Source organism: Callospermophilus lateralis, chromosome 2 (genome assembly GCF_048772815.1).
Source record: "Callospermophilus lateralis isolate mCalLat2 chromosome 2, mCalLat2.hap1, whole genome shotgun sequence".
In the NCBI taxonomy this organism is placed as follows: Eukaryota; Metazoa; Chordata; class Mammalia; order Rodentia; family Sciuridae; genus Callospermophilus; species Callospermophilus lateralis.
Genome location: NC_135306.1, coordinates 70571774 through 70599221, shown reverse-complemented (window position 1 = coordinate 70599221; position 27448 = coordinate 70571774). Strand labels below are relative to the sequence as shown.

Below are 27448 nucleotides of genomic sequence, written 5' to 3'. Positions count from 1 at the left end.
CTCATTAAGTTGCTGAGGCTGGACTGGACTTGAACTTGTAATCCTCCTGCCTCAGCCTCCTCAGGTGCCAGTATTTCAGGCATGTCCCATGGCTACATTTGCTTCTTATAAAACTCCATGGAGAATTCCAGCTAGATGTTTTATGGGGGAGTGGGGTGTTGAAGAAAAGTTCAAGAAATTCTTAGTAGTTGTCAGAAAAAAATTTAAGAGATTCTTATTTCCTTAAGGGAATGAAAAGTTGAAGGATTTCTTCCCACCCTGCTTTCTGTTCTGGGGATTAAATCCAGGGATGCTTTACCATTGAGCTGCATCCCAGCCCTTTATCTTTTTTATTTTGAGACAGTGTCTTGCTAAGTTGTCTCCTTTTCTATGTTGCTGGGATTATTGGTATGAGTTACCATGCTTGACAGATTGTTTTTATTTTTATATATTTTATTCTTTACAGTGCTAGAGATTGAACCTAGGACCTTGTGCATCTTAGGCAAGTGCTTCACCTCTGAGCTATACCTGCAGTCCCAAGAATTGATTCTAGTATAACAGTGATGATCATTGATTTATCTGAAGAATTAAATATCAGTCATAAAACAGCTGCTATGAGAAAAATTATTTCCTAAAGTAATTGCAACAGACTTAGCTAGTGGGACTAATTTGAGGCGTGGTTAGTGTCATCTCTAAGAGAAAGCAGTAAGACTAAGACAACATAGGCACTTGGAAACAGGAAGAGGGTCGCAGAAGGTTATGCAAGTTCAAAGGGAAGAATCAGAAATTTTTCTATATAGAATTTCTTTTGTGTTACACTCAGTTTGCCACTTTAACAAAGATATATTTTCATGTGTTTCTTCTCCCTTCCCCAGCCTTAGTTCCTAGGGGTTAAATACAGCAGTATTTAACCCCTGAGCTACACCCCGAGACATTTTTTTTTTTTTTTTAAATTTTGAGTCAGGGTCTCACTAAATTGCTTAAGACCTCTCCAAGTTGCTGAGGCTGACTTTGAACTCCCGATCCTCCTGCTTCAGCCTCCAGAGCCACTGGGATAACAGGCATACGTTACCATGCCTGGCTCTTCATATGTTTCTCGAGCATATCTTTCTTATTACTACCTTTGCTTAGTTTAAATACAAGTGACTTGTTAGTCTAGCTTGATGAATCATGTGGACTTGGATGGCAGGGGATACATGCATATTTAGTATTTTTATCTCCCCTTCATGCTCATCTTGTTTAAGTACTATCCATCTTTTGGGGTCTAGATCTAGTGCCAATTGTTTCATGAAGCTGCTGTAATTACTCTGGCCCCATCCTCCCCTGAGGTCATTTGTACCTTAAAGTAACTACCACCTTGTTCAGCACATAATTATATCATACTGATGGCTTTTTCTTCTAAGCTAGCAGGTAAACTTGAATGTGAGCTCATTTTATGCTTTAAAAGTTTTATAGTATATACTACAAATGCACAAATCAATCTTCAACAAATACTTGGTCATTAGTTGATCAGAAGTGAAGGTGTGATTTTCTCCCTTCGTCTTTCTCATTGTGGCACAGAATAAGGATTTCATGCATAAATAGCTGCAGTTTCACTGTCACCTGTTCGAGAGGCAAGTTGTAATTCTAGTAAAGGAACACTACCAGTGAAGAACCTCATTTCTTAGAAGCAGAACTTTCTCATCACTCAGCTTGCTAAGTGATCTTGGGTTTGGCTCCCCTAATCTGAAATTTCCTCATCTTTGCAAATGAGAAGTCATGTTTGTGGCTATTTGCCTCTTGCAGTTTCATGGGAAAGCACACATGACTGAAGATGCTAGTATTCCTCAGCCTCTGCCTTGGAAGGAGGTGCTACGATTGCCCACTTTGTGATTCACTGTGCATAGGAAGGAACTTGTGGATATCCAATCTACGTATTATTTAGCAATCTCCATTTTTCACTTGCCAATTGGTTGTGTTTTTTTTTTTTTCTTTTTGTGGTGGTGGTGGTCAAACCCAGGATTCACACATTCTAGGCAAGTGCTCTACCACTGAGCTACATCTCCAGTCCTATATTTTCTTTTCTAAAACAACTTAGTGTGAGTCCAAGAGTAATTTATAATTTCACTTCTTACTGTGAATTTATTTCGAGAGTAGATGGTTTGAGGGAACTTCCTTTTTGCCTTGTGAAGTTTGACCTGAACTAAATGCTGGCCACTTAGTTTTGTGGTAACCATTTTTTTTTTTTTTTAAATGTTGGGACAGTACAGGAAAGGGGTGGAATTTCTACCCTGATGTTAGGAAATCAAAATATATCAACACCTTACTTGCAAAACTGTATGTAGTAGTGAAAATGCTTGGATTTGGTTAATGGTATTCTTGCCTTTTGCTGGGTTGGATGGGATATCAGCGTTGTGTTGTTTTATAGAGAATTGCCCAGATCAAAACCCGCATCTCAGGAACTGGGACCCAGGACAAGATCCTGCAAAACAAGTTGTTATCAAGGAGGGAGATATGTTCCGCCTGACCTCAGATGTCACGGTGAATTCAATAGTCATTGAGAATGGAGGTAGGTAATTGTCCCTGCCTGCAGAGACTGCAGGGTTGATCTTTAATATGGGGGATATTTTCTGTTCCTTATAAACTATTCTTAAATGGCAGAGATTTGGGGATAGAATGTCACTCTAACTATGGAAATGTGTTTCCAAGATTGAGCCATGGAATTCAAAAACTTTAAGGACCTTACAAATCACTCGATCCTTTTTATAGACAGGGAACAAGAAAGGTGATTATTTGCAGGCTGAATCTGTATTACAACTGACGGAGAATGATGAGAGAGTTAACATGGGTTTGCATAAACAAACATGAGATTCAGATTTATAGACTCTTAGTTATTTTTTCTAGAAATGATTTATTTCTAAATTGAATGGATTGAAATATCAACTCTTCACTTTTTCATTGGCTTTATTTTGAAAACTAGTTTCAGTTTCTAAGCAAATCTTTCCTAACTTAATAGTGGAAGTGTTATCTTTTCTTTCTTTCTTTTTTCCTACTTGAGGGGAAATCTATTCCTGTGTGTCTCAGAAAGATGTTCCAGAAGTTGGCCTACAATAATTTTGTTCCCTACAGGGCTGCTTGTATTTGGGGATGATAAAGATGGATCCAGAAATATTACTTTGAGAACTCGTTACATCCTGATCCAGGATGGTGGGGCGCTTCATATTGGAGCAGAAAAATGTCGCTATAAATCCAAAGCGACAATTGCTTTGTATGGCAAATCAGATGAAGGCGAAAGTATGCCAACATTTGGCAAAAAGTTTATTGGCGTGGAAGCTGGCGGGACACTGGAATTACATGGGGCACGGAAGACATCGTGGACGTTGTTGGCAAAGACGCTGAATACCTCAGGCTTGCCATTTGGCTCCTATACCTTTGAGAAGGACTTTTCCCGGGGCCTCAATGTGAGGGTCATTGACCAAGACACGGCCAAAATTTTGGAAAATGTGAAGTTTGATACGCATGAGTACCAAAATGAGAGCAGGCGACTTGAGGAATTTCTGAGAGTCCAGGATCCAGGTCGAATTGTTGCTATAGCTGTGGGAGATTCAGCTGTCAAGAGCCTGTTACAAGGAACTATCCAGATGATCCAGGAAAGGCTGGGGAGTAAGCTGATCCAAGGACTGGGCTACAGGTGGGCATGCCTTATTCTTTTTCTCTCTAGCTCTGTGTTGGAGTCTTTGTTTGAGAAGAAAAAGGAAGTGGGGAAGAAATCACCCTCTATAATAGAAAACAAAGAGCACTAAAAATGAGCCAGCACTACGTGCAACATGAATGATATTCAATAACATAATGCCCATGTTAGCTGAATTGGATCACCAGATATGAGATTCAGAAGTGCTTGTCTTGACTGTCAATTATGAAGGCCTTTGTGAATTATCTTGTCAGGTTTGGGAACAGAACAGAAATGTGTTCCTGAAAACCAGTCGGGTGGCATAAAGGCTGATTTGCCTTCAAGGAGACTTCCTTTTTTCATTACCTCTTGAAGACAGAAATTCTGAATGATTCAGGGAACTTAGGGGTTGAAAGGTTAGGGCACAGTTCCATGCTAAGTTTTAAAACCGAAAGGGGTAGGGCATTCCCAGTTTCCCTTTTCTTTTGGAACCCTTTGCATACTATATTTCATACTTTGAGTGCATGTTTATACTTTGAACCCACTTGTTTGACTCAGGTCTCTAGAGTCCTAGCATCTGTGAGGAAGGAAAAAGTCTTACTGTCATCTAGACAGCCAAATTTATTTCTACTATTTATGGTTCTCGTAGCATCTACTTATTAACTGTGATTTCCTAATGCAATCCTGAGTCTGCGGAAAGTAGCTGGCTCAACATTTAATTCAAAAAACAGAAGTTTTAATTCTGCTGAATGTTCTTAGTAAAGTTGGGAAATATCTGCAATGAGAAAAGTAAGAGGACCTCAAAACCCAGAGACTGAAGTGATCTAGTAGTAGTTTTTTTTTTTCCTCTTTGATGGTAGGTTATTGAATGGAGTATTATCTATAGAAATTCTATTTTTTTTTTCCCCAGGGATTAAACCCAAGAATGCCTGACCATTGAGCCACATCCCCAGCCCTTTTTAATGTTTTATTTAGAGACAGGGTCACACTAAGTTGCTTAGGACCTTGCTCAGTTGCTGAGGGTGGCTTTGAACTCAGGATCCTCTTGCCTTAGCCTCCAGAGCTGCTGGGATTATAGACGTGCTCCACCCTGCCCAGCTATAGAAATTCTAGAAGACAAAAATTAGTGAAGAGAAAGGGTGTGTAATGCTTTGGAAATGCCTTTCTGTCACCTTTGATTAGAAGATGCTAAGTGCTGGATGCTCATTAATGTTTAGGTACAAGGATACTACCTTAGAGTCTGTCTTTAATATAGTGAGTAAACTAAGGCTTACATGCATGCTAACTATGCAGTAAGTCACTGTGGTTACAGGGGATAATGGAAACAAATAGAAAGAGCCCCTAAACTGACCTAGGGAATTGGTGCTGGCCAAAGGCAAGAGGCCTGGAGGAATTTCAGCAGTGTGCTGTGTAGACAGTGAAGGAAGAAAGCTTCCTATACCAGGAGCAAAACCTCAGAGGGTTTTGTGTTGTTGTTTAAATATAATTCATATAGAAAAGTGTTAAAAAGAATGGAGAATTTACTGATTTATCACAGAATGATCACTGAGTTGCCAACACCTAGACCAAGAAATAAAGTGTTACCAGCAGCCCATCCACCTGCAGCTGGGCCCTAATCACTCCCTCCAGAGCAAATGTTTCCATTCTCCTCAATTATTTGTCTCTGTTTGAGCTTCATATAAATGGAAGCAGACAATAGATTTTGTGTCTGCCTTTTTTTGCTCAGCATTATGTTATTGAATGTCATACATGTTGCATGTTATGCTTTTATTTTCTGTTGTAGGAATTTACTACCATTTAGTTACTGGTGGACATCTGAATGGATTTCCAGTTTGGACCTGTTATAAGAAATCCCTTTGTAAATGTTCCTTCACTACCTCTTGATGTATATGTGCAGATATTTCTGTAATTTATAGACCCAGGAGTAGAAACATGGTCTTTTCAAAGTTAGACATCTACTGTGTTAGTCAGTTTTCCATTGATATGGCAAAATATCTGAGATAATCAGTTTATGAAAAGGAAACACTTATTTGGGCTTACAGTTTCAGAGTTTTCAGTCCATGGTCACTTAGCCCTATCATTTTGGTCTGTGGGAAGGCAGAACATCATGATGGGGAGCAAGTGGTGGAGTGAAGCTGATGACCTCATCATGGTGGCCCAGGAAGCAGAGAGGAGGCTGGAGTCCCAATATCCAATTCAAGGGCCTGCCCCCAATGACCTAACTTCCTTCCACTAGGCTCCACCTCTTAAAGGCTCTAAAACCACCAATAACACCATCAGCTGGGGACTGAGCCTTTAGCACATGGACTTTTGAAAGATGTTTATGATCTAAACTTTAACACTTGCTGTGTTATGCTTTGTTTTATTGTTTAGCAATGGCAGGGGTTGCAATGTATATCCTCCCCACCCCTCCACCTGCCGCCTCCCAGTGCTAGGGATTGAATCCAGGGGCACTCTACCACTGAGCTGCATTCCCAGACCTTTTAATTTTTGTATATTTGAGACTTGTTCTCACTATGTTGCTGAGACTGGCCTTGAATGATCCTCCTGCCTAAGCCTCCAAGTTGCTGAGGTTATAGGCATGTGACACCACATACCCAGCTAAACTTCTCTTTCTTAACACCATTATTGTTTCTAGATTTTTATGATCACCGACTGTGACTATTTTGACTTTGGTTCCTTTACCTTTCAGAATGGTTTCTAAATTCCCTTTGAAATATTTTCACTGACTCCATGGAGGAATTAGAATTGTGATCTTTCGACAACGTTCCATTACATTGACATTATCTCCAATGTGCATAAACATGCACTCCTTTGAAGATAGTGTTCTAGTGCATTGAAATTTTCACCAAGTGGAGGAGGGAAGTAGGAGTGTTTTGGAGATAATGTCAGTAGAATGGAACATTGTTTTATAGTTGCTGAGGCAGTTCTGGTAAATAAAGGAAGCCTCTGACATTCTTTCTCTCCTTCCCTCTCAAATAGGAGATAATAAATTGAGACATTCTTTATTTGATCTTTTCTGCTGTACCAAAGGATACAAATAAGAGCTACAAAGCATTGTCAGCCAAAGAGTAGCTAATCCACACAGGGGTGGCTTTGGGTTTCTAAGGGTGTAGGCATGCTTTGGTTAGCTTTTGTCTGTGAATATCCAGCCATCTGTCTGGCATAGATTATATTTGGCATTTTTTTTTTCTAAAGTAGGAAATTCACATTTTTCTTTTCATGTTTTGAATCAGGAGGCTTAAGGCAAATTTTCTTGCTTTTGTTATTGTGTGTTTTTTTTTTTCCCCTTTGATTTTAGCCACCATACACTTGAGCAAGTCCCTTGGATATTTAATATCACAGAAGTAAAGTGGCATTTTCAAATACATTGCTTTCAACAAATAGACAGTGGTATATAAAATCAAAACTCTGTTGAATAGTAATTCTGAGACTTAAGAATGTTAAGAAAGTCTAACTCAGCTGTTTTTCAAACTTGCCTGCACACCTGGAGACTTTAAAACTTCCTGATGCCTAAAGCCTGTCTTAGAGCAGGATCTTACTGGTAGGTAGGTCCCCCAAGCAACTGAAATGCAATCAAGATTGGGAATTCCTACTGTAATATTCAACTGAAATGCAATCAAGATTGGGAACCCCTACTATAATATACATGTATGAAGATGTGAATCAGGCATGTTTACTTCTAACATGTTGGTTACTTCAAAGTTTGGAATTACAACCTCATGGGAAAAGCAAGGTCTCAAGGTCAGGGGTTCTCACAGTTCCGTCTCCTGACCCAGCAGCATTAGCATCCTTGGGAAATGTATTAGAGATGGAGATTCTCAGGTTCCACTTTGGGTACTTGGGTGGATCTAGCATATTGCCTCACCCTCTAGATGGTTTTGATGCTGACTTAAGTTTGAGGGCCATGCTGTAACACAGTGCTTCTGAAGTCTACCTGCATATTTAGGTCACCTAGGGAACTTGAAAAACATCCTAATGCTGGTCCCAAGCTTTAGATATTTTGATTGCGTAGAACTGAATTAGGTCTGAGCATTGATCTTATTTCTAAAGTTCCCTATGTGATTCTATGATGCATCTCGATTTTTGAGAACATTATAGAAGATAGTTTAAAAGAGAACAGGGAGTAATCATTTAAAGAGAAAGACAGTAAATGGATCTGTGCCCAGAATGATATGTGAGTGATATGGGTGTGTGCTGAGGAAGGAAGTCCATGATTAATTGAAACCATAGTCGTCAGTGTTCCACCTGTTAAAGAGCTAGACAAGCAAGTATTTGCATGTTTGCATGTTTGCTTCTAACATGTGGTTACTTCAAAGTTTTGAATTACAACCTCATGGGAAAAGCAATCTGTAAAAATGAAATCTATATGCTAAGTGAAGTTAGCCAATCCCAAAAAAACAAATGCCGAATGTATTCTCTGATATAAGGGAGGTGACTCAAAATGGAGCTGGGAGGGAGAGCATGGGAGGAAGATTACCTCTAGATAGGGAATAGGGGTGGGAAGGAAAAAGAGGGAGAAGGGGAATAGCATGGATGGTGAAAGGAGACCCTCATCATTATACAAAATACATGTATGAAGATATGAATTTGGTGTCAACATACCTTATATATAATCAGAGATACGATAAATCGTGGTATAAAGATGTATTAAGAATTGTAATGCAAAAAATAAATAAATAGATTAAAAAAAAAGAAATCTAAAAATTAAAAAGCAACCATCACATCTGTGTTAGCGATTTAGGTCATTACTGTGACAGATAATCAGATGGACACACTCTTTTTCCTTTTAGGCAAGCTTGGGCTTTAGTTGGTGTCATTGATGGTGGAAGTACTTCTTGCAATGAATCTGTGAGAAACTATGAAAACCATAGTAGTGGCGGGAAGGCTCTGGCCCAAAGAGAATTTTATACGGTGGATGGTCAGAAGTTCTCTGTGACAGCCTATAGTGAATGGATTGAAGGTAGGCAAGGGTGGTTTATACTCTTGTAAGACATTGGTAAGTATTGGACTAGATTTTTAAAAAAATAGTATTCACATGACTGGTTGGATTCTTTACCAGTTGAAGCTGAGATTTGTTTCCCTATTAAAATCTTTTAGATTCAAGAGCTCTTCCTGGATTCGAAAAATGATCTGTTCTAGTTTGAACATCCCAATTGGACTTTGTTCTTGATTTTTTTTTTTTTTTGAGTCATAGAGTGTGATTAAGTAGTAAAAATTAATTTGTTTCCTGTTGGCACTAACTGAACCAATCTGAATGTGATAGGGTGAGCTTTCTTTGGTTATGTGCAATGATAGTGAGCCTGATTTGTACTTTGAATCTTCTCTTTATGTAGATATACCACCTAATATTACCTTTGAACACTTGCTGTGCAAACAGACTTCTCACTTACTAGGCAGTTTTTCCCCGCTGATGATCTGGCAAATACACTTTATCATAAGAATCGAAAACACAGAGAAGTATAAGATAAAAATTAATCTTCAGCCCCATTATTTGGAGAGAATTATTTCAGTACATGATAGTCTAGGATCTTTTTTCTTCTATGTCTTCCTCCCTGCATTTTTCTTTAACCTTCTTCCTAACAGTTATTTATTTGAATTTTCTTCAACATAATTTTTTCATAGTTCATCTTTCAGGATTATAGTTTATTCAAATATTGCCTAGCACAGGGTGTTTAGGGAGCATCTGTTTTTTTTTTTCTTTTAAGGATGTTTACTGTAGAATTTAAAAATTTAACCCATCTTGCTGCCAAATTATCTTAGCTTCTTCTTGTCTGTGCTTGTCTATTATCTTTCTTTTCTAACTGAACATAATGCCTTTCTTTTCTAACCAAATCTAAACAGAATTAATGTGAAATGAGCAAAATTAAGAGGCGCTTATCACATGTGTGATTACCCAGAAAACTTTGATTTAACCTGGGCCATACCTCAGTTTTGAGCAGCAATGTAGCAAAGTGTTTACTAACATGGATTTCTCTTGACAGAATGCCTGAGCTCCCAGCCTTGCTCTTTCACTTAATATGTGATCTTGGGCATGTAACTTTAACTTCCCAAACCTCAGTTTCAATGGAAGCTACCACACAGGGTTGCAGAGGTGAAGAATGTGAAGTTTTTATTTTTAGTACAGTGAATGTCGCACTCAGTTATGTTAACAATGATGCAAACATAATTGGGGTTATAAGGATGTTTTTTATCACTATGATTAAAGACATTCTTTTGCTTTAAAACAACAATTAAATGGAACCCCTGACAAATAACAGGAACTTTCACATGTTGCCTCCAAGCAACTTTCTGGAACCAAGCCCCAGCTTTCTGCTTCCAAGACTATTGCTCTTTCTACCGCACCATGGTTGTCTCTATCGAAATAGGTGGGTGAAAAGCTTTTCTTAGCAGTATCTGGTCCTGTCAATGGAATTTCGTGATCCTGTCTCCAGAAGGTTCCAGGCAGGGGAGATTACTGACGGACTTTGAGTCAGCTTTTCCTTTGTAGAAAATGTCTTCATTTCCACATTAGTAATGACATTTCTGGAGGAAGGAACATTCTTTCTGTATCATAGGCTATTGTTTGTATCCAGTATTCTCAGTGACTGTTAGTTTCTGGAAGAGGTGGAAATTCTCCCCAGGAAGCAGGGGACTGAACTTATTTCCTTTTTAACTTCCAATTCAATGTGCTAATAGGAGATAACCTGTAGAATTTTCTTCTAAACCTAGAAAAAAGTGAGGAATTGTTGAATGGTACGATCCTTCCCATCTAACCTTCTCACTTTCTTTTAAAACAAATCCATTCTCATCATCTTTCAAATTCAGACTTATAAAAAGTATTTTCATGTGAAACTGAATGTTTCCCTGCCCTTCTTTTTCTGGGGATTGAACCCAGGTGCACTTTACCACTGAGCTATGTCTCTAACCCTTTTTTAAGTTTTGATGCAGGCTCTTGCTTTGTTGCTGAGGATGGCTTTGAACTTGCAATTCTCTTGCCTCAACCTTCAGATTTGCTGGGATTATAGGCATTTGTCACCATGACTGTCCTAGCTGCCCTTTTTATAGGGGGAGTGTTTTCTTTTATTAGAACTGAAAATTTGGGAAATGATTGTTGTTGCTGCTGTGGAGCTTTTAATTATTTTTGTTCTCAATTTTCCTGTTTTTATTCTTGGAAAGAGAGAGTAATATACAGGTAAAAAAAAAAAATTAGATTATGGGGCTGGGGATGTGGCTCAAGCGGTAGCGCGTTCCCCTGGCATGTGCGGGGTGCTGGGTTCGATCCTCAGCAGCACATAAAAAATAAAATAAAATAAAGATGTTGTGTCTGCTGAAAACTAAAAAATAAATATTAAAAAATCTCTCTCTCTCTCTCTGAAAAAAAAAATTGGATTATGCCTGAGGAGGCGCATGCCTGAAATCCCAGTAACTCGGCAGCCTGAGGAAGGAGGATCACAAATTTGAGTCCAGCTTCAGCAATTTAATGAGAACCTATTTCAAAATAAAAAATAAAGAAATTGAATTCTGGAAATAGATTAGTTTTCAGTTATGGGTTTTTTTAAGCTATAATTTTTAGCTATTATCCAAGCTCCTAGATCTTGTTTTTTTTTTTTTTTGTCTCTAGTGAATATAATTCCTGTCTCTCACAGTTGGATGAAAGGTGATTATGCATGTGAAATTTTTAAAAGTTGTTATTATAATTACTAGAGTTATTATTATTTATATTACTTTTTTGGATAAAATGCTATTATAGGCTTCAGTATATGGATGAAAGAATTATATCAAAAAGCATCTGAAGTTTATGAGGTATTTTTATGACACACAGAAACAGGACAGTCAAAGTGTAAAAGGACAGAATCCAAAATTTTCCCAGGTTAGGTTTTATCTGGATAGTTGGCTTAAGGCTGTAAGACTGTATATTATTCCTTCTTCCTTGCTTGAATTTCCTTCCTTTTGATTTCCCTGGCTTAAGTAAATGTGTTCTTTGGCTCTCGTTATTGCCCTTTAGAGTCAGCATCCTAAAGTAGCCCCAGAGTAGTATGTTGTTAGAATGAGAGAGAAGTACAGATGTTTATTACAGATGTCTTGAAATGGGCTGTTTCTCTTTCTCCATTGATGTTATGAAGTAACTCTCTTCTATTCCAGACACATTTCCATGAGATCAGCTTTTGGCTCATGACAGATTCCATCATGGATGTTGTAGAAGTAGGAAATGCAACCCTGGGTTGCATTTTGAAGAAGTATAAGTGATGGAGGAGTTGATAATCTTTTTAGTTCTCCTCTGCCTAATTGGGAACCAGCTTTGAATTTCAAAGAAGATATTAGGAAAGATCAGTCATTAGTAGTTACTAGGTTATATAATTTACATCATCCCAGGAATGCAGCAGCGTCATGTGCCCTTGGTTCACATAGATCAAGCTAGTCATATTTGTTCACTCAGCAGACATCTGTGGAGCTGTGCTCTGAAGAACATAGAGTAGTGAGTACATCAACGGAAGCATGCAGCAGCTTTCACTGATGCACCTTGTGAGGAGGTGGATTTAAAGACTTCTCAAACATCGTTGCCAACAGTAAGCTCTTCTATACATTCCCATCGTAACTGTTATGATGGGAATGTGTAGAAGACCGGAAAGAGCTTACTGCTGGCAACGATGTTTGAGAAATCTTTAAAGATTCACCTAAATTTTATAAAAAATAAAACAGTGAAAGGCTCAGTGGTGTATACCTTTAATCCCAATGATTGCAGAAACTGAGGCAGGATAATTGCAAGTTCGAGGCCAGCCTTAGCAATTTAGTGAGACCCTGTCTCAAAATGAAATATAAAAAGACCTGGGGATGTAGCTCAGTGGTAGAGCACCCCTGGGTTCAATCCCTAGTACCCACCCTCCCCCAAAATGGTGAACAGCAAGAGTTGGGGGGCAGTCCAGGTAAAGGATGAAGTGTTTATTACATATTTAAGTTTGTTTTGGTGGGGCTGGGGCTGGGGCTGTGGTAGAGCACTTGCCTAGCATGTGTGAGGCACTGGGTTCAATTCTCAGTACCACATAAAAGTAAGTAAATAAAAGTAAAAAGAAAAAATAAGAATGCTTAAACAAAAAGATTGTTTGGGGCAGTGTTACAATTGTAACACTGAGTTGAAATACAGCAAGGGATTTGGGGATTGAGAGTCGTCAACATTTTAAAGCATAGTTTACGAATGTGATGTTTTTGTATCATGGCTGGTGGTGCATGGAGATCTGTTTCCTAGAGAGCTAGGACATATATTTCCATATTTTTATCATTCATACATGCAGTGATTGGCATGTGCATAGCACTAGTAAATATTTCCTAAATTCCTTTTATCTTAACTTTTGATTTGTGAATCAGGAAGAAGGTTGATTTTAGAAAAATACAATCCTGTTAATACATCATTTTTTTGTTTTTGTTTTTTTGTTTAGGTGTTTCTCTTTCAGGATTCCGGGTGGAGCCTGTAGATGGAGTGAAGCTTCACCTGCTGGATGATGTTAGTAGCTGGAAACCTGGAGACCAGATTGTGGTTGCAAGCACAGACTATTCCATGTACCAAGCTGAGGAGTTCACTGTTCTCCCCTGTCCAGAGTGTAACCGTTTTCAGGTCAAAGTTAAAGGTATCAGACTATTAAGAGTATTTCATGGGAAACACTCTTTCTTAGGGATTTGATTCTTGGAATCATTTTTCTACCCATTCCTTACCATGATGATGATGATCATCATCAATATTAAAGATCTTGGCCAGGTGCTGTGGTGCATGCCTCAATCCCAGCGGCTCGGAAGGCCAAGCCAGAGGATTGCAAGTTCAAAGCTAGCCTCAGCAAAAGCGAAGTGCTAAGCAACTCAGTGAGACCATTTCTCTAAATAAAATACAAAATAGGGCTGGGGATGTGGCTGCATGGTTGAGTGCCACTGAGTTCAATCCCTGATACCCTCCACCTTAAAAATAATAATAATAATAAAAGATTTTAACATTGTAGAACATTGAACATTAGCTTCCAGAGGGAATTAGAAATACTTAATACACAACATTCTTGCTATTAATGATGTGTAGCAGGCAGATTAGTGTTTCTGTGCCTAGGTTTCTTTGGGAAAAAAATAAAGATGTGGACTACCTGGGCATCTACCTATAATCCCAACTACTTGGGAATCTGAGGCTGGAGGCAGAAGTTTGAGGCCAGCCTCAGCAATTTAGCAAGCCCGGTCTCAAAGAAATAAAAAGAAAAAATAAATTTAAAAAACTGGGGATGCAGCTCAGTGGTAAAGCATCCCTGGGTTTAATCCCTCGTACCAAAAAAGATGTGAACCAGATGAATGGATTTTCCAAGTCCTTTTTAGTTTCTTCTTTATTAATTTCCCATTATTGCATAATAACAAACCAACTATTAACCAAATCTATTTTTAATAGAAATGTTTCTTAACCAAAAAATTTGTGATTTTTGAGTTTTGCTTGATAAAAATAAATCTCACCAATATTTAAAATGGAATCTGATATTTTTATAATCTTTCCTGTCATAATCTTGACTAATACAGTTTTTTGAAGGAGAGTAATACACAAAGGGTTTGTCATTGTAAGCTGAGTATAGAAAGAATGGCTGACACCAGGTACTTCTTGTGAGCCTGATACTCTGCACAGTCCCCTGTAGATTCATATATGAGATTCATTGCACATCTACTTATTGTTTTCCTTGTTTCTGTACTTAAGGTAGTATAATGATGGTATAAAACAAAAGAGTTTACAGTAACTTTGATAAGTGCCCAATTTTCCAGTAATTTAGTGTAATAGATCATTGAGAGCTTTGAATTTTAAAGGAGCATTTTCTACTTAAGATATGATGATTAACTTACTCAGCTTTTTTTCTCTGCGCTTCATTCAATGTTATACTTTTCCTTCTCTTGATAATACAGGGCAGAGGCAAAGCAAACAAATAAAAAAACTAAAACCCCAAATAAAAGCAATTAAAAAAAATCCCCCAGAATGATACCATCTGGCATTAAAAATTTTTTGGAAATTCCCACTCCTGATGACAAATCTACATGATTTTGATCTCTGTAAGCCCAACTTGATGATTTATTTGTATTTTTCCTTCCTGAGTTTATCTAAGAGCATCAGAGAAAAAAACTGATTATGAAACTACTTCTGAACTTCCAGTAAAGGTAGCCATTTAAAAAAATGTGTACTAATACTAAAACAAGAAGTGGGAAAGAAAAGATGGTAATTTTTGAATGGCTAATGTCCCATTGCAGATTACTTTACTTTTGAAGTAGGAGCATAAACAACTTGACACCCTGATTTTAACTTCTTTCTTTCTTTCTTTCTTTCTTTCTTTCTTTCTTTCTTTCTTTCTTTCTTTCTTTCTCTCTTTCTCTCTTTCTCTCTTTCTCTCTTTCTCTCTTTCTCTCTTTCTCTCTTTCTCTCTTTCTTTTTTTTTTTTTTTTAATAGATTCACTGCATTTGGTTCTTCATTTGTCCTAGGCTAGAACAAGGACAGGAGCTAGAGGGAAAGACTAGATTATTAGGCAGATTCCAGGTCCTTAATGCTGTTTACAGGAGAATTGGGCTTCTTCAGCAAGCTCTCTGTTCCTGCCAGGGTTTGAGAGTTGGGAGGACAACTGGTAATGAGGATTTAGGCTTTGGGTGGGTGATTGGACCAGATAATCTTTGAAATTGTTCTTCCTGGGATGCTGTGATTTGGAAGTTTGGAGAATGAGAGATGACAAGCTATTGTACGTGTCTTGGAGTTATGGAATGGAGAGGAATGTAGTTTTGAACTAAGTTCCATGTTTTCTTTGTTGGAATATTCTTTTTCCACATTGACCAGAAACCCCTCAGTTCCTGCACATGGGAGAGATCATAGATGGTGTAGATATGAGAGCTGAGGTTGGAATTCTCACCCGGAATATTGTGATCCATGGAGAAATGGAGGACTCATGCTATGGAGACAATCACTGCCAATTCTTTGATTATGATACCTTTGGGGGACACATCATGGTGAGCAAAAGGATTTGACGATTTCTTTGAAAATCCTAGTTGCTGAGTACATATTTGAAGAAACTTTCAAGTGGTTGAGATATATGGATAATAAAAAGAAATCATATTTTATTTATCTTTTAAATAAATGAGGATATTTTAAAAAACAAAACAAAATAATTGCTTCTTTATTTAGCTGACCTGGGCCTATAGCTCAATCATTTAAGAATGTTCCTTCGGGGCTGGGAATGTGGCTCAAGTGGTAGCGTGCTCGCCTGGCATGCGTGCGGCCCGGGTTCGATTCTCAGCACCACGTACAAACAAAGATGTGTCCGCCGATAACTAAAAAAAATAAATAAATATTAAAAAATTTCTCTCTCTCTCTCTCTCCTCTCTCACTCTCTCTTTAAAAAAAAAAAAAGAATGTTCCTTCAAGAATTAAATCAACATATTTTGAAAAACCCAAATATAAAGAGACAAAAGAATGAGTAATCTTGTTATTAGTGCATAAAATTTCTGAATCAATTGGTTCTTTTTTAAAATTTTTTAGTTATAGATGGGCACAATATCTTTATTTTATTATTATGTGGTGCTTAGGATTGAACCCAGTGCTTCACACATGCTAGGCTAGTGCTCTACCACTGAGCCATGGCCCCAGCCCTCAATTGGTTCTTTAAAAAATATGATATTACTAAAGAGTGAGAAGTAGTAGTATATTTGCTTATTTCTGTATATATTTTTAATGCAGATTTTTATTTTGTAAGAATGTTGAGTACTTAGTACACAGGAGGCAGTATTCTGTATTCTAATTGATTTCTGGCAACATGTGTTCCAAGTCACTTTCTTCACTGACTAGGCTGTGGGTGTTAGCAGCATTCCTGTTTTACTGACTTTGGAAATGTTGATCATCATTATTCCTATGTTCTTAGTTATATCATTGAAAATCTAGTGCTTAAAAATATTGCTCCAACTTCAGATCACAGAAGAATTTTTTTAAAAGAACCTAAGCAAACAATATTCTGTGGTAACTAAAATATTGGGGAGAACTTAGAAATATATAACTATTAGACTCTGGTGGAGGTTATAGAAATAAAAGAATGAGGTTAGGAATGACCAAAGTCTAGATAGTCCCTGACTCAACAATTTTTCAATTTTTACAATGGTGCAAGAGTGTTATGCATTTGGTAGACACCTTACTTAAGATTTTGAATTTTGATCTTTTCTGGGGAGAGAGCTGTGCAGTTCTGTACTCTAGAGATTCTGGGCAGTGGCAGTGAGCTGCAGTTCCCAGTCAGCCACAAGACCACGAGGGGAAACAATCCACACTTAGCTTTGTTGCTAAGCTAGGATGTTTTGTAGGTTGGGTACTCAGCAAATTTTTTTTCATCTTTTATATCTTTATCGAACCCAGTGCCTCACATGTCTAGGCCTGCATTCTACTACTGAGTTACAACTGCAGCCCCCTAAACGAATTTTTGGCTTACAGTATTTTCAGTTTAATAAATGGTTTTATCTGGACATAACCCCATCCAAAGTTGTCAGGGAGCACTTGCATTTGAACAAGTTAAAACATACAGAAATCATTGCTGGCAGCTTTCCTGGTTACAGTTGCCTTTATTCCTAATTGAAAGCTATTTTTATGGTATTTTAAAGCATTCACTTATATAATGAAGCATCTCCTAAATTATTAATTAGGGATCTGGGAAAACAGGGTGCAAAAGAAATGTTTGAACATGTAGTATCCTTCAGATGTTTGGTATTTAAACAATAGTTTTTGCTCCTTTCCTCTTCTCTGAAGTGTCAGTTTGCTTTTGATTACCTTGTTTTGTAGATAAGGAAAAATTTTACTGCAGTCCATCTCTCTTATGTGGAATTGAAGCACATGGGTCAACAGCAGCTGGGGCGCTACCCTATTCATTTTCATCTGTGTGGGGATGTGGATTATAAAGGCGGGTACAGACACACAACATTTGTGGATGGACTGTCTATTCATCACAGCTTCTCCAGATGCATCACTGTGCATGGGACCAATGGCTTACTGGTGAGTAGCTTCCATTACGTTGATATTATCTGTCATTGAAAGGTTGATTCTCCTTAATTCCCAAGGCTTCTCAGTTTTGCTTAAGTAAACTATTTCTCTCCATACCTTACTCTAAACTGCTGTTACTGAGAATTCTGCTGTTTTTCTGTTTGAAGGAAGCCTACGTTTTTTATCATCCAAATTATCTTCTTCGGCGAGAAATAAAATTTGACTTTGCCCCTTCTGCTAAGATTAAAAGCTTCTTTTTGCATTTGTACTGTGTGCTGTGCTGAGCCACACTTGTCACTTAAATCCCAGTCCATCTTGTTACTAATGACATTATATACTTGTATTTCTGCAGATAAAGGACACCATTGGATTCGACACACTAGGTCATTGTTTCTTTTTGGAAGATGGTATTGAGCAGAGAAATACTTTGTTTCACAATCTGGGACTACTCACCAAGCCAGGCACTCTCCTCCCCACTGATAGGAACAACTCCATGTGCATCAACATGCGAGATAAAGTATTTGGGAATTACGTCCCTGTCCCCGCCACTGACTGTATGTGAGTAATTGACAGAGAGGAAAACTTCAGTTTGATGGGCAAGGCCTGTGACTTTGGGGGAAGGCTTTTTAGAGGAAGTTGTTAATGGGCATCCTTTTTCATGAAGAATGTTTAAATCACCTTCAAAAATGCCTTGCAGGGCTGTTTCAACTTTCTGGATCGCTCATCCCAACAATCATCTAATTGATAATGCAGCTGCAGGTTCCCAGGTAAATAATACTGAAGTGTTTTCAGATTATTTTTTGTATTATTCATGTTTAAAAATGCTCTGGTTTATAAGGGTGTGATGTCTTGCGTGCCTCTGGAACCCAAGCATAACCTCGTTTCTGATACTGCTTGACTGGTTGAGAGCAGGAGACATCTGAGGTGGGTTTTCTAAATCATTTATGACAGTTCATTTCCATAGTTTATTAAGGGGAAAAGAGGTGAGCTGATCTCCAGGGTTAGATCATCTCCAGAGTGCATTCGTAGTTTCTGGATTCTCATGTTTCAGTCCTCCGTTGTCAAGAAACTGATCATTTCAATTTCTAGTGTTGATGAGCAAAGAAAGCCTCAGCTTTTTGTTGTGGGAGTGGATTAGTCTTGAATACTGTCCTAGTAGTCACTCTGATTGAGTAGCACTTCCTTTTATTAAATGCAGGGATTGTGAGCTTTTAGGTATTTTATGTCCTTGATAATGTAGCTAAAAACTCAGTGATGTGCCATGATTCAACTGATATGTTTAAGACAGACACACACACACACACACACACACACACACACGAATAAGGTTTAAGAAAATAAATAAATAGAATATTTTTTAAATGGTAGAAATGTTCCCTTGATAAACCTGGAGAAATTTACACTTACAAGTGAGTGTGATTTAAAACTACTAATGTAAACTATGAACGAATACTGTTAAGACTGTAACTGTGCTGAAAATTACAGTAGAGAAATATCAGCATTGCAGTAATACCTAAATATTTGTGTTGCTACATCATGACTATTTAAAAACTTAAAAAGGAAAGGAATACCTACGTCATTTCTAAGGATTAAGTAAAAGATTAGTTGAAGGAGGTATTTCTTTTAGATAAGAATATGAGTGTCACTGGGTGACAGTTGAACTCATATCTGTGCTTTTTCTTTAAAACATAAAACGTAGACTGGAGGTCCCTGTCATTTGAAGGTTTTTATTTGACAGGGCAAAGACATGGGCATTTGATCATTTCAGGCTTTTATTCATTCATTTTCCATCAAATATTTGTTGAGCTTGTGTGAGGTTTGTGCCGAGAGTGTCTAATTGGGAAGGGATGGCTGAGAGTAGGTTGCAGCCTTGCCGGGCACCATCTTCTGATCTATGCTGCCTTGCATGGCAGCAGCCAGAGCAGAGCTTCTTTTAGCTCTTTCCAGAAGTCAAGGGTTGAAGAATAAAGCAATTTTCAATTCCTCCATGAAAATGTGAGGTGAGATTACCAGATGCCCTTCCAGGGCCCCGATAAGAATAATGAAAGCATCCTGTGTATGTTCTGTTTCATTTCGTGGATTTCTTTCTTTCTAAAAAAAGTCTTCTCCAGTAAAGCTAGTGTTTGGCAGAGTTTTCCACCCAAAGTAAACCAAACTGTTTCTTTATTGTATCTTTCCATTGCCTTTTACAATGCTTCCTGTACCTGTTTTGACACCACAGAGTTTAACAGCAAACAGAGGCTACCCTTCAACCCCATTGCATTCTGGGAGGGTCCGCTGGGTCCTCAGCTCATAGGGGTATGTTACTGGACTTCTCACCAGCACTTCAAGTCTGCTGTTGAGTTGTCTGTTTTGTTTCCAAAAGAGTTGAAGAGGCAAACATTTTTTTCAGAGTAGTTTATTTTATTAAAACCCATTTGTAAATGTTTATCATGGAAAAATGTTAAATATTACATTCATTTTGTACATATGCTTTCTATAATTCATCTCTCCTTTATGTTCCTAGAGGATTTGGCAACTAATATAATACTTACTACATATATTTTAGGTATTTCTGTATTTCTCATAAGACGGAATTATTTGAGAATAGTCTTTTTTTGTACACCTGGCATGTAGTGTACATTAAAAAAAGTGTACTGAATTTGAATTAATATTAATCCTTGTATACTGTATGTTTATGTTTGAACAACCTGTTTAATCAACGTTCCAAAATGTGAAGTTTTGTCCTTCACATTGGGCCAATTTTCAATCATAATATAAAAAATTTTTACAGGCATTAAGAACATTATTTTCCATTTTCATGTCTCATTTTGTCAAAAATTTTTAAACTGTTCTCCTGTTATGGGCAGCAATATTGAAATTGAACAGACAGACTCCAGACGGAGACAGCATCCCAATTCATGCATGTGGTGGTTTTTATTTTTCCTTTGGCACGAATTTGCCTCAGGACAGGAAGGGCATTGGAGTTATTTGAAAGAAGTCAGTGAGCTCTACATGCTAGTGGACAGTTGTTTAATAGGCATGACTCATCTATTGATCAGGTTTGGAGGTAAACAGAACAAAACCACATTGCTTAAAGGCTGTGCTGTCCTGGTCACATGGAAGGCTTATTTGATTCTAAGTCTGCAAAATGTTGTAAAGTAGATAATAAGAGAAAGTTGTTTTGAAAGGAAATTTTAGCATCAGTCAATTATTTCTTTAAATTTGATTTAAAAATATGCCTCATATAATGCTTTGAGGCTGCTAGATGTGTGCACAGCTTTTTGTAGTCAATTCTGGACCAAAAACAATGAAAAATTTGTGTTACAAAGATTTAATGTTGCTGGCAAAGCAGTTAAGGTATGAGGGTGATTCATAGAGTGTCTTTATAAAATAAGGCTTTAATGATCTTGCTCTTTCATTTATAGGATGCTGGAATATGGTATTTATTCCACAAGGAACCTACTGGGGAGTCCAGTGGATTGCAGTTCTTAGAGAAACCAGAACTCACTCCACTGGGTATATTTTATAACAACAGGGTCCATTCAAGTTTTAAGGTAGGTTCTTAAATTTTAACTATCAGTACCTATGATTTACAGGGTAAAAGGATGAACTCTTGTGATTATGTTTTAATCCTTCTTGTGCTGCTGTAACAGAATGTAACAATATAGCACCAACTGGGTAATTTATAATGAACACAAATTTATTTGGCTCATGGCTCTGGTGGCTGGGAAATCCAAGATGGAGGGGTCCCGTGGATCTGATGAATGCCTTCTTGCTTCATTATCTGTGTGATACAAAGGCCAAGAGAGGGCAAAGAGGAGCAAGAGTTTGAATTCACATCCTCAAGCTCTTTTATGGCTGGTGTGAATCAATTCTTGAGCCTCCTGACCTAGCCCACACCCCTGGGCCCCACCTCCCAGCACTGTTGCAATGAGATTTGAGTTTCTAACACCTGTGTCTTGGGAGACATCTTCAAATCAGAGAGATCACAAGGAAAATGTCAGTTTTTGGTAAAACTTGTCATTGGAGAAAGTAATTTGTGATCAAAAAGACATTTAACCTTTCCACTTAGCACTCTGTTTGTACATACACAGGTGTGCACAACACACACACATACACACATACACACACACACACACACACACACACAGTTTGTTTACTTATGCCATGGACTTGATCCCCGTGTCTTCATCGCCTTCTCCTTTCCCTCCTTCTCTTTCACCTTCTTTCTAATCTTCAACATCTATGGGTTGGAATGTGCACGTTGGATGAAGTACTTATGGGGATTAGGAAGCTTGCATACTTCCCTCTGTCCATCACAGGTCTGGTCAAACATTCTTTTCGGCATTTAATACTGATTATATAGATAGTGAAATATTGTTTAAGAATATTTGACCTACTTTACAATGCTGCAGATCAAGTAACCTACAGGTGATTCAGAAGCTTCAGTTTCCATGGTATTTGGCATTGCCCCCTTCCCCAGTGCCCTGGGGATCAATGCATTTGTTTCTTTTTGTGTTTGAAAAGTATTTAAATATTTTCATTATATATATATATATATATATATATATATATATATATATATATAATGACTAAATCCTTTACTTCCATGTGACTCATATCAAAGTTCAATAAACTTTTTGGTACTGGGGATTGAACCCAGAGGTGTTAGCACACATCCCCAGCCCTTTTTATTTTTTATTTTGAGATAGGGCCTCACTAAGGTGCTGGGGATGGCTTCAAATGTGGCAATCCTCATGCTTCAATCTCCTGAGTCACTGACTCAGGTGTGCACCACTGCACCTGGTTCAATAAATTCTTTCTGTGAATGATACTCAGATTCTTTACAAACATGTATTGTGATTTGAAGAGCTTAGAATCACTTGGTGAATACTTTGGAGAGGAGATAGCTTTGCTATGATTTTTGTGAGTTAATGCCTAATAATTTTTGAAAGTAACATCTCAAAGTGAAAATCCTCAATTTTTAATAACTGTAAATGGTACAGAAACCACCTGATTCTAATTAAATTGTTAATGTCACATGCCATGATGTAGTAATCTCTTGTTAATTATAGTAATAGTAAATGTAAATAATATGAGTGGATAATTAGGTTTTAGTTTGTTAAATTTGGGACTATGTTAGTGGATAATACTTATAGCTAAAGGCAACCGAACCCTGGGAGTCCACAAAAAGAAACCTGCCATCATTGAAACACACACCTATGACTTTGGTTGCTGATGCCTCTCAAATCTCTATCTAGTCCAGGTTGGCCATGTTTATGTGCCTGCCTGTTGAGTTCCATTTCAGTGTCTCATGGACACGTTTAAAAAAATGCTCAAAATTAAAATCCTTATTTCTAGGCCCTGACCTATTCCTCAATGTCTGTTTCATGGAGTGAAACCACTAGTCTCCTTGTTGCCCAAACCAAAAAACATGAGCCACTCTGGCTGCCTTTCCCTCCGTCCAGACATCTTATCGACTATTAAATCAACCCTGTTCTACCTAACAAAGGAGTTCTCAGTCTGTCTGATTTCCTGTTCCTCCTGCCACGAGTCTAGGTCATCTTTATTTCTCTTCTGGAGAACTGAAGTCATCTTCTACTTCATTTCTTGTCTCTTTTCCTCCTTTTCAACTGTGGTTTCATCTTGTAGCTACACTGCTTGTTTTGTTTCTTAAGCTGTCCTTGGTTGCGATAGTTTTTGAATTCTTGATTCCTGCAGCATATCACCTTTGTATGATCTGGTGTATATATACTTTAAAATACTTCTTTAGTTGTGAATGGACACAATACCTTTATTTTATGTATTTACTTTTATGTGGGGCTGAGGATCGAACCCAGTGCCTCATATGTGCGAGGCAAGTACTCTGCCACCGAGCCACAACCCCAGCCCCTGATGTGGTGTATTCTTATCAGTCCATCCAGAATTATTCCCCCGTCAGCTGTTCCATGTTCTCTCTCATCTCGAGACTTTTGTACAAACTATGCCCTGAGTTTTTACCTCTGGGATCTTCAGCCGCTCCCCACCTTCCCCTGCCATGCATGGTTGTTCTTTCCCATCCTGAAGGTTTCAGCTTTACGCGGTCATTTCTGTTAAGGGGGGAACATTCCCTCAGTGCTGTCCCACCCACGAAAAAGGCCGTATCTAGGAGCCGTTCTCTCCTGCCTTTCTCAGCCTTCATCTGTTTTTTTTTTTTTTTTTTTTTTTGGTCATAAGCTTCTTGTGTTGGGTTGTAATTATTTACTTAATTTCAGGTCATCCTGATAGTTTCTGCTTCAGTAACTGCACATCATATTTTACTTGTTAGCTAATGTATAACACTTGGTGCCTCCCGCAGAGTAGGCACTAGATAAATATTTGTTGAATGATTGAATGAGTAAAATCATAAAAATATCCAGGAATGTCATTGTTTTTCTTGCCTTTGCTCTGCTGTTTACCCCATTCCCCCTACAAGCATTCTGGGTAGAAGTGATAAACTAGAACTTATTTACATGACTCATAATATATGTAGGTGTAACTTGGGATGCATATTTATTTTAGTCCATTATTATGTATTTCAGGCTGGCTTATTTATTGACAAGGGTGTCAAAACAACCAACTCCAGTGCTGCTGACCCGAGGGAATACCTCTGTTTGGATAACAGTGCAAGGTAGAGCTGGCTCTTGTAACTCACACTCAAGCCTTATCTTGCCAAAGCAGAACTTTCCGAGTGGAGCACATTGTGCTCTTTTCTCTGGCAACACATTTGGGATAACGTTTTGAAAGTGTACAGAGGGTTTTGGAAAAACATTTCTCTGCTGTCCCAGGTCCTGAGTTTGGGCATTTATCTTACTGAAATGCCAACAAATTGGTGCTTTTCTCCTTTTTCATTGTGATAAATTGATGTTAGAGGGAGTTACAGAAAGAGAAAGAAGAAAGAGATGTTGAAAAGTTCTCATATTTGGAGAAAAGTGTGACTCATTGAAAAATAAGTTAAACTAAGATGTTTCACTTTAATCCTGAAAAACCAAAACATATAGAGTTTTGTTTAGCGGTCAAAATGGAACATTGCATTGAATCGATTTCAAAGGGAAAGATCCCTGATTTGATGACCAAGCTGATTCTGGTTCAGTTGTTTGTGGCCTCAGATCCACATCCTAGCCAGGCTCTGTATTGCTTCCTATGTAACCACAGAATGTGGTTGGGATATGGATCAGCATTTCAGCAGAGTTCTGTTACAACCTGTATGTGAGCCAAAATAAATAAAGGATCTCAGATGGAAATAAAGTTTTCTGGGAAAGATGGCAACTTACAGTCATATTTGGTAGACATGGTATAAATATTATTTTTCTATACTTCAGGTTGATTCACAAGTTTATGGAGTTGAACAGGTGCTAGACTTAATGGGCTCTTTTAATAGAAATTTAAGAGAGGAATGCCAGGCCCATTTGTTCTTAAGGGAATAAAGGAGGAACCATACTGTTGGTTAATGAATCTAAGTGTGATGCAGAATCCTTGCAATATATCACTAGAGCATGAGGTCAGGAGAAACTGGGGAAAGTAATTTGTAAATTACTCATCAGGATGCCTCATAGGTCAATTTGAGCAATGTCATATTTTAGAGCTATGATCAGATAGCATCGGAAAGCCCAGAAATGATGGTCACTATTTAAGTAAAACACAAGATACTGTATAGTTCATAGTTAATCAACACATGAAATGGATAGATAGGGACGATAAAATTAATAAAAAGGAGCATAAAGATGAGAACAAATTATGAACCACCAAAAGAATATTAGCAAATAAAGAAATCTATGTTAGAAGGTCTCTCCTGCTTTTTAAGGGTTTATTATAATTTGTAGGACTAGTATAATTTGTAGAACTAGTAATATGTACATTGCTAACTTAGTGCTTCCAGGTAACTCTTTAAATACAGCACAGTTGGCTCCTTTCCTTTCCTTCAAAAATTGTTTATATAATTTAAATAATATTGCTGTGTGTGTATATATGTGTGTGTATATATACACATATACATATAATTAATATATATACAAACACAAGTGTGAATAGAAGAGTAAACATATTTAAGAATCCATTGATAGTTTAACTAGATTTGACAATAAAATTCTACTCATTATGGCTTAAGAAATTTTGTATCAGAGGTTTGTTTATGGTGTTATGAAAATGATAATCTTTCTAATGCATCCAATTATTTCTCTTACCAGTATGTAAGTGCTATACAGATTGGTAAGGAACTGGACTCCATTTGGATGAACTTAGTATAGAAGATGAGTTATGAGACATTTGGCAACTGTGTTCCATACGTTTAACTTTGCATAGACTAATGTATAGAATGTGTCCACCTGTATTCATATAATCCAGACATGACTAAAAATGCTAAAACATAAATGAGTGGTAGACTAGTCTACAAATTAAATGCCAGGCTCTTGGGATCCAGAAGATACTGAGTTCATCAAAGAGGAAGTTGACTCACAATTAATCAGATGAGCCTTTCCTTGTCTTTAAGATGTGTGTGAACTTACAAGAATCCAAAAATGGGAAATTTTAACTCATGGAAGCACTTGATTTGAAATTGAGAAATGTTATCTAATAAATGACAGAACATTAGAACCACCCAGTACAGTTAAAGCAGAAGACAGTTAAGGCTGAAAGTGTGCTGAGTCACATAGATGATGATGAAAAATCAGGACAGTTAGCCATATTTTCTATATACCACATGGGAAAGAAGATTAAAATAAAGGATATTGAAGCAAGTGGTTAATGACTGAATTATATGGATAGGGAGTTGAGAAGAGGTAAGATGGCTAGAGCAGAAAATCAGTTGTTTCTTTATGGTAGATTTTTTTTTTTTTTGAATAGTTTCTACCTTGTATAGATAGCTTCCTTTGTAGAACTCGTCTATCTGCTTAATGTTGTGTCATATCTGCACAGCTATTTGCAGCAAGTGTGATGACAGATGAGTACGTGTTGACTCAGAGTCAGACTTTTTACCACTTAAGTCAGAGCTAGTTAGGGTAAAGGCCCTGAGTCACATACTTGGATTGAATGCCCTGTCTGCACTGCTACCACCCTAGTCTGAACCTCCAGCATCTGCCTGAAATACAGCCTCCAGAATGGCCTTGGAGGCCATTCATTTCCTAAATAGCAGCCTGTAATCTGCTAGAACCTGATACCTCACTCCCAATTCCAAGTTTCCATTGGTCCCATTGCACCTTGAATGAAGGAAGACCCACATGCTCATCTGGCAGGAGCCTGCCCTCCAGCCCATCTTCCTTGCTTTGCTCTCTAGAGTTTGGAATGGATTCTTGGAGTGGAGTGCTGAGCTCATGTGTGCCCAGGAGCATGTGTACTTGCTCCTCTTTCTACAGAGCTGCTTCTCACATCATGCAGTTAGTGAGCACCTACTGTATGCCAGTCAGTGTGACAGTAGCATTATGCAAGGCTATTTCCTGACTGTATGATTGAGAATCTCAACCTGATGAACTGATTTTTGAAAAGCTGTCTGTTTTTTAAAGGTTCTTCCCCTAACTTTGTGAAGTAGTGGGCTTAGGGGATTATTTGTTTGAGTCATTATAGTGGATAGTTTTTGACACCAAGTCTTTGACTTTTTCATTAAGGTTTTCACAAATGGTTTAGAGAGAAGAAAGAGAAAAGGTGAAATTCAGGCTTTATAAGTAAATCAATTAAATACAATCTATTTTAGATTTAGACTACTAAATCTAAAATAGATTGTATTTCTACATCTGAAACATTTAACCAGTACACAATTCAAATAATTCAATTCACATATGTGTATGTTGAAATATATGATTACTTTATGTGATTAGTTTACATCAGTAACAGGAAACCT

The 27448-nt window shown here is 37.7% G+C and overlaps 1 protein-coding gene across 2 annotated transcripts in view; it reads left to right on the top strand.

Annotated features, from left to right (window-relative positions):
• Positions 1 to 27448, top strand: part of Cemip2 (cell migration inducing hyaluronidase 2) — a 75539-nt gene that overhangs the window by 18203 nt on the left and 29888 nt on the right. Inside the window, exons 3-12 of one of the 2 annotated variants that reach the window (XM_076843482.2) lie at positions 2387 to 2527; positions 3088 to 3649; positions 8422 to 8591; positions 13045 to 13233; positions 15439 to 15608; positions 17419 to 17628; positions 17969 to 18174; positions 18314 to 18383; positions 21024 to 21152; positions 24159 to 24247. In XM_076843482.2, coding sequence (XP_076699597.2) covers positions 2387 to 2527; positions 3088 to 3649; positions 8422 to 8591; positions 13045 to 13233; positions 15439 to 15608; positions 17419 to 17628; positions 17969 to 18174; positions 18314 to 18383; positions 21024 to 21152; positions 24159 to 24247 — 1936 coding nt within the window. Of the gene's footprint in view, positions 1 to 2386; positions 2528 to 3087; positions 3650 to 8421; positions 8592 to 13044; positions 13234 to 15438; positions 15609 to 17418; positions 17629 to 17968; positions 18175 to 18313; positions 18384 to 21023; positions 21153 to 24158; positions 24248 to 27448 lie in introns of those variants that run through there. The other variant, XM_076843483.2, reaches the window with a different exon arrangement.